The 8,160-nt window shown below is 35.8% G+C and overlaps 1 protein-coding gene across 2 annotated transcripts in view; it reads right to left on the bottom strand.

Moving 5' to 3' along the window:
- Positions 1-7,091: 7,091 nt before the first annotated feature.
- Positions 7,092-8,160, bottom strand: part of LOC101692727 (pancreatic alpha-amylase) — a 40,648-nt gene continuing 39,579 nt past the window's right edge. For both annotated transcript variants that reach the window (XM_004780129.3, XM_045064918.1), the window contains exon 11: positions 7,092-7,319. In XM_004780129.3, the coding sequence (XP_004780186.1) occupies positions 7,130-7,319 (190 nt within the window). In that variant the 3' untranslated portion in view covers positions 7,092-7,129. The remainder of the gene's footprint in view (positions 7,320-8,160) is intronic.

The raw sequence follows: 8,160 nt of genomic DNA, 5'->3' as shown, positions 1-8,160 counted from the left end.
AGTACATTAAAAGGATTATTCACCTCTACCAAGTGGGATTTGGGCTGCTAGTTTGGTTCAACATCCCCAAATCAATCATTATGATACAATAAAAGAAAGAACAAGAACCATATGATACTCTCAATGGAGGCTAAAAAAGTGCAGCATCCTTTCTTGATCAAAACTCTTCAAAGTGTAGGGATAGAGGGAACATACCTCAATATCATCAAAGCCATCTATGAAAAACCCACAGTGAATATCATTCTCAATAGAGAATAACTAAGAGCTTTTCTCCTAAGGTCAGGAACACAGCAAGGATGTCCAGTATCACCACTGCTATTCAACGTAGTACTAGAAGTCCTAGCCTCAGGATTCAGACAACAAAAAGAAATAAAAGGGATCCGAATCAGCAAAGAAGAAGTTAAACTCTCACTATTTGCAGATGATGTGATATTTTATGTGGAAAACCCAAAAGACCACACTCCAAATCTGCTAGAACTTGTACAGTAATTCAGTTAAGTGTCAGATATAAAATTAATGCACAGAAATCAGTTGCATTTCTATACACCAACAACAAGACAGAAGAAAGAGAAATTAAGGAGTCAATCCCATTTACAATTGCACCCCAAACCATAAGATACCTAGGAATAAAGGAATAAACCTAACCAAAGAGGCAAAGAATCTGTACCCAGAAACCTATAAAGTATTCATGAAAGAAGCTGAGGAAGACACAAATAAATGGAAAAGTTTCCCATGCTCCTGGATTGGAAAAACAAATATTATGAAAACGTCTATGCTACCTAAAGCAATCTGCACACTTAATGCAATCCCTATCAAAATACCATCTATTTTTTTTCAAAGAAATGGAACAAACAATCCTAAATTTCATATGGAACCAGAAAAGGCTCCAAATAGCCAAAGGAATGTTGAAAAAGAAAGCCAACGTTGGTGTCGTCGCAATTCTAGACTTCAAGCTTTATTACAAAGCCATAATTAAGACAGTATGGTATTGGCACAAAAACAGAGACATAGATCAGTGGAACAGAATAGAGTTCCCAGAAATAGACCCTCAACTCTATGGTCAACTAATCTTTGATAAAGGAGGAAAGAATATCCAATGGGAATATGACAGTCTCTTCAACAAATGGTGTTGCCATTAATAGTTTAATCCAGCCTGACCATTATCTTCATAACTGCTACCCTGAAGTCCATTTCTGATATTTTGTTTAGATCCATATCCATTAAATCTGCTAAAGAGGCCATTATGTCTGGGTTTTCTTTGTTGGGAATTCCTCCTCCTTGTCATTTTGTTGAGTTGTGGTTGAGGGGATGTGTAACTGAAAATATCAACCACTATCCAAGCAAGGTGCACCCTGGAAAGTTTCAGAGAAACTGGAAGTCACTGCCAAAAAGAAATAAAAAACAAACAAACAAAAAACCCAGCCAAAATGAGCCCCAAGATTAATATTTATAAAGTACAAAAACAAAAACAAACAAAAATACCAACAAAAGAAAAAGGAAAAAAAAAAAAAAGCTGCCAACTGGCCCCAAGAATAAGATTCATAATGTACAAAAACAAAAACCAACAAACAGAAAAACTGACAAAAGAAAAAGAAAAGAAAAACAGAAGATAAAAAAGGCTAGTAATAGAATGGTGGTTATAATCCCTCAGTGTGGGTGAGGAAGGGTACTTCAGTTCTTCCTGGGTGTATCTTGTTATCTTTGTTAAAGGACTTCACTTTTCAGAGAAACAGGGAAATTAAAACTGGTATGTGTGTGTGTATATATATATATACACACACATGTATATATAGAGAGAGAATAGGGAAAAAAGGACTACATTGAATCTTACATCTATACATATTTAAAAAAGAAAAATAAAAAAGTATATGTAAGAAAAAGTTCAAGTTAAAAAGTTACTATGGAATATGTTGTATTAAGCAATCTAGTTGAATGGTAAGTAGGTAAAAAAAATAAAAGAACAAGAATCATGAGAAAGAATTTTTAAAAAGAGAGAGAGAGAAAGAGATAGTGAGAAAAGTTGTATCTGAGAAATACACGGGCCTCAAGGTAATACCAGAATATAAAAAAATATACTGTTTTCTCCTGGTGTTGGGATTTTACAGTTTTATGGGGACCCTGGGGTTGTGGTCTGCTTGTTCTTTCAGCTTGATCTTGTACTTTCAGCTGCCATGTTGTTTTTCAGTCAGTCCTGCTTGGGTGGAGTTGATCTGCCTGCTATCAAGGGGATGGGATCCATGGAAAGAGTTTTATCTGGGTTTTGTTCTCTGGAGGCTTGGTTCTCTGGTGACTTTTCACACGCTTTTGGAAGGTCAGAGCAACGTAAATTCTCCACAACCAGACTTGGCCTCAGAAAGAAGCCATAGTCTGCTCCTCTCAAAATGGTCAAGAACACACAGACTCCCCCTCTGCCAAGCCCATTGAATACTGCAGCCGCCCACAGGCAATGCACACCCTTACACACTGTCTCAGTGGTCACCCAAGGCCTCTGCTTTTCTCTGTACCACTGTGCCACCCAGGACCCACTGATATTGGTCCAGGCAAGCACAGTCCCAGCAGCTGTCATTCCCAGGGCTGCTGACTCAAGTCCGTGCTGGGTCCTGAGAGGTGTGGCGGAGGTGGCAGCAGCTGTAGTTGTGGCAGCAGCCACCAGCCCCCAGGAACTGCTGAATGGAGTCTGCACCAGGTCCTCTCAGGCATGGATGGGTCATGGCTTGGATCCGTCCTGGGACCCTCGGCTTAGGTCTGCAGTTGTGGCCACCTGGTCCCAACAATTACCCCTCAAGTCCCTTTATTTCTGTTTGAGTGCTGTTTTCGATCCCTTACCATCTCTCAGCCACTGGTCTCCAAGCTATTGCTAGTCTGCAAGCACAGGACACTTTTGCATTGGGGTGTTAGTTTTCAATGGCTCCCTTCTGAGGGCTCCCTCCCCCTTCTGTTTATCCCCTGATATCTGTCTTCACACTCTCAACATCTCTGTACCTCTCCGCTGATGATCCTCTCTCCCTGTAGAGATCCAGAAGTGTATAATCTTCATCTCAGGCTGACTCATGTGTGTTCAGTGTGCTCTGGTAGATATCTAGTTCAGTCCAGGGGACAAGTTGAAATAGAGTCTCCTACTCCTCTGCCATCTTTCACCCTCCCCCATTAAAGACACATTGTTCCTGAAGATATGAAGAAGTGTGTATTTAACCAGAAATAGTGGTTAGTGTATAATGTATAATTTCTCATTCAGTACACCAAACTAAAAAAGTAGCTGTTACTTTCCTTTTATAGAGGAAGAAACTGAGGTTCAGAGAGGCATTTTTAAAATGTCCATTGAATTGATTATGAAAATATAATATTTTGTTACTCAAAATAGATCTTTAAAAACATCAAAGAAAAATATTGAGTTGGATTTGACAGATTTGCAATTATAAGGAAATAATAAATATCACCTTTTATTCTAGTGTAAGTGGTGCTGTTTGAACCTAAACCCTTTCAACACAACTATTTCTTTCTAAATAGGTTATGTGAGTGGCTCCAAGCCACTCACATTTTTTCCTCCCAGACTTATGTTCAAGGGCAAAAAGAGCAAATAGACTGTATATTTACCCATCTGTTCCAATTCTTGTGAAAGACCTTTAAAGGTCTTTTAATATATCACTTTACTTCTGTTGTTTTTTTTTTTTTTTAAGTTCTGTTTTTATTGGAGTTCTTAGATGATTTCTTCTAAAACCTTAGGATTTTCTGCAACAAATTGTAAGCTACTACTGATACGTCTAGATTTTTCTGCTTTATATCTACTTGTGTGTGTGTGTGTGTGTGTGTGTATGTGTGTGTGTCTGTGTTTAGAGATAGAGATTTGTAAGGGCAAACAAAGCAGAAGAAAAACTCTTCTTAATCAATTTAAGGATTGATTCTTCTTTAATTTACTTAAACTAGCCCTGAGTTAAGCTCCTGAACTTTATTCCAGTCAATTCCAAATTGGAGAAGGAATTTACTTTAATATTTAAATATAAAATTTAAATATAAAAAAAGAAATATGGGAGTTTCTTTTAATACACAAGAACAAAATGCAAATGTTCAAAAACTGGTTTAAATACTCAGAGATCTTTTTTTTTTTTTTAAAGATTTTATTTATTTATTTGACAGACAAGTAGGCAGAGAGACAGGCAGAGACAGAGAGAGGAGGAAGCAGGCTCCCTGCTGAGCAGAGAGCCCAATGTGGGGCTTGATCCCAGGACCCTAGGATCATGACCTGAGCCAAAGGCAGAGGCTTTAACCCCCTAAGCCACTCAGGCGCCCCCTCAGAGATATCTCTATCCCTTTCAAAAACTGCCTCATTTCTCTCTTAATACCACATGAAAGTGATCTCTTTAGAGATTTGGTTTATTGAACATAAACAAAACTTTGGTCATTTATTGGTCCAACATCTAGATGTACTTTATTTGGAAGTTTAATGATAATAATAATGGTACTATTAATCATATTGCTGAGATTAGTCTGGAAGGTATGGCACCGAGCTTGTTTCAATCATTCTCTGTGATCATATTCCATGATGATATTTAGTGGTTCAGTTTTGACTTGCAAGTGAAAGTCTAATCATAAACAATGATTCTTCAACATATTTTTCCTTCCATGAGAAGAGAAATTACTCAGTATTCACAGGCAGAATTGCTTCTATACATAAAATAAAACATCTAAAAGAAGAAACTATTAACAAGTTCTTAAGTATGAGAAATCACTAAGAACATAGCATAAATTTATTTAAGATGTATTATATTAAGATCAATGTGGCCTCATTTTTCCTGTTTAAAGAAAACTACATTGACATAAGAGGGGCATAGCTTACAAAAAAAAGTTTTGAAGGTTGCATTTTGTATATATTGTATATAAGATATCTGTGAATCTTGAAGTGGAGTAAACATCTGTTAGAAATGTGAGGTTAAAGTCCAAGAAAAGATCTGAATTGGAGGTATAGGTCTTCATGTAAAAGTCTGTGTTTTAAATTCATGGAAAAGCTTGCAAATACTTAGAAGAAAGAGGATGAATAAAAAGAAGAGTTAGATCCAAATGAGTCTTTAGGTCAGACAGAAGATAAGCCAGAAAAAGAATCTGAAAAAGAGCCACCAGTGAGAAAAAAAGGAAAACCAGAGAGTAGATGGAGACTGAAGGAAGAGAGGAGGAGAGACTGGCTCACATGTCGAATACTGTTGTGAAATAAAGTAAAATGAAGATAGAGAAGTACATTGGATTAGTAACATCAGTGTTTTTGGTGATGTTGACAAGAGTAGATTCAGTGTCAGTGTTTTTGGTGAGGTTGACAAGAGTAGATTCAGTGAAGTCATGATTAGAAACTGGACAATGAGGAGATGAAAATGACTAATGTTGAAAATGTAGAGATTATGTGGTAAAAACAGCAGCTCAGCTAGGAAGGGAAGAAAATAAGTGGGTTATACTGAGAAAAATTCTGGAAGTCATGGATTTTTTAGTTGGAAGACTAATAAATGTAATCTCAGGTAATAATCTAGCAAAAAAGGAAAGATTATTAAATTAGAAGAGAAAGAATAATCTTTTTTTTTCTTTTTTTTTTTTTTTTAAAGAAACGGAAAGGGAGGGGCACCTGGGTGGCTCAGTGGGTTAAGCCGCTGCCTTCAGCTCAGGTCATGATCTCAGGGTCCTGGGATCGAGTCCCACATCGGGCTCTCTGCTCAGCAGGGAGCCTGCTTCCCTCTCACTCTCTCTGCCTGCCCCTCTGCCTGCTTGTGATCTCTGTCTGTCAAATAAATAAATAAAATCTTTAAAAAAGGAAAGAAAGAAAGGGAGAGGGAGGTGGGTAGGAGGGGCAGAAGAAGAGGGGAAGAGAGAGAATCTTAAGTAGATTCCATTTCCAGGGCACAGCCCCACATGGGTCTTGATCTCACAACCCTGAGATCATGACCTGAGTGGAAATCAAGATTCCAATGCTTAACCAACTTGAGCCACTCAGGTGCTCTGAAAAAAGGGTAATTTAAGAAATAAAGTTACCCACCAGATAAAAATGGAACGGTATTAACACAAGTGAAGAGAATGGCCTTTGATAAAATAAAGTACACTTTCTTCATTATGACAGAAAGAAAGAAAAAAAAATAATAATAGGGACCAGGTTTCTGCGTGGCTCAGTCGGTTAAGTACCCAGCTCTTGATTTTGGCTCAGATCATGATCTCAGGGTTGTGAGATCAAGGCCCCTGTTGGGGCTCTGTGCTGGGCATGGAGTCTGCTTAAGATTCTCTCTCTACTTCTTCCCCTCCCTATTTTCTCTCTCCCTCAAAATAATAATGATAATAATATTAAGAATAATTATAGATAAATTTACAGGTGAAAAGAAGAGGGAATTTCCAAATTATGGCTTTTATTTTATCATTCAAGCATAAGAAAAACAACTGACAGTTATAAGACACAGATAAGATCCTTACCAAATTTCACTTTAAAAGTCAAGGTGAAGGAAAATGAATAGCTGGAGGATCAGAAAGAAAATCCAGAACATATGGTATAATGAGAGTCCTAAATAATTACATCCATCCATATGGGGGTTAAGAAATGGAACAAAAAACCCATACATCTACATCAAGTTAAAGACATTACAAAGAGAAGAGAAAAATTGAGAGAAAGTAGAAGATTTTTATGAGTTTCATAACTGAGACTTATATCTTGCATAATTTAAGTTTATTTTTTAACTTATTAACTGTAAAAGAGCTTTCATAAAGTTGAAGTCACTCAAATGTTATAACTTTGTATGGGAAGAATTAAATCAGATATTCCTAACTATTAGAAACACTTTTTTTTTTTTGGAAGAAATACATAAATACATACTGGGAAATAGTGTTAATGGCAACAAGCATATTTGTTAAGATGACTCCCTGAATTCTTAGAAATTCTTTTGACAAATAAGTCATCATGAGTTTTCTAAAATATAACATGGTATCAATTGTAGCTACATTATAATTATATAATTATATGTGATTTTTATGCTTTTCTGAGCTTTTCAATTTGATTACTTACAGCTTTTACCAAAAATTAACGAATTGTAAGAATACACACACACACACACAAAAAGAAATACACTTGGTTATTTCTCTGAGTATGTGTACTTATTTATTTCAAGTTTTATAATTTAGATTCAGCATGAATTGCAATAAATGGATCTTCAGCAGAGTTACTAATAGAAAAATGAGCATTTCCATCCCCAGAAACATAGATTTTAATTCCCGTACAATTGCCATCAATTTTATCTCCAGAAATAACATCACAATATGTGCCAGCAGGAAGACCAGTTTGCAAAGTTAAAGATAATGACCTGTAAAATAAAATTTAAGATTTAACTTGAATTTAGCACAATTAAAAGCAAGATTTCAGACTATCTCTAAAAGCTTAACTGTGTGCTGTAGAACTCTAAGCAGTCAAAGACTCAACTCAGTGAGAAGAAAATATAAAGACCTCTCTAGTAGATGTGAACAGTTTTCCAAAACTAAAAGTAATTTTACAGAAAGCTTAGCAATTTCTTAGTCAGCAGTAAATATTACCACAAAATTATGGTTGAGGAATATCAGTGAAAATTTGAGTGAATTGTCACTCTTAGATAAAAGTACTTCTTGTGGTAAACACAAATATTTTAAATTTGTCCTCATCTAAACTTAAGAAAATACTAATTACTTTCAATAATTTAAACTTGGTTATTTCTGCAAAAATATTTCACAAGAGGAGAAAATGAATTTGGGCTGGAAGTAAAAATAGTTTAGCATTTTATGAAGAAGTATATAGTTTTAAATATAAAGCTCTCTCATAAATTTATTTTGCTTTTCCCATCCAAAAGACAGACATTAAAGAAGAATTTAAGAAGCCATAGCTTCTTTTGGCAAGAAAAAGATATATTTGATTTATCTTTTTCTCAGTAAAATATAATGTAGGCTAAAATGAATTAAGCATGAGTGAAAACTGGCCTTGGAATTGAGACATTTCAACTTCTTGCAAAGACATCTTCTAAGTCCTAGTTCTATATATTAGGAAATCAATACACTAGAGGCAAAGGATGTAAGTATAACCAATGAAAGTAAGAAGCAGTCTCAGAGCAAAAATTGAAAATCTCCTGAAGTGAATCACTGACCAACCATAAGATACAGGTTCTTTATACATATGCT

This window comes from Mustela putorius, unplaced genomic scaffold, assembly GCF_011764305.1.
Source record: "Mustela putorius furo isolate JIRA1106 unplaced genomic scaffold, ASM1176430v1.1 tig00003853_pilon_pilon_pilon, whole genome shotgun sequence".
Lineage (NCBI taxonomy): Eukaryota > Metazoa > Chordata > Mammalia > Carnivora > Mustelidae > Mustela > Mustela putorius.
This window is presented reverse-complemented; position numbering and strand designations above follow the sequence as displayed.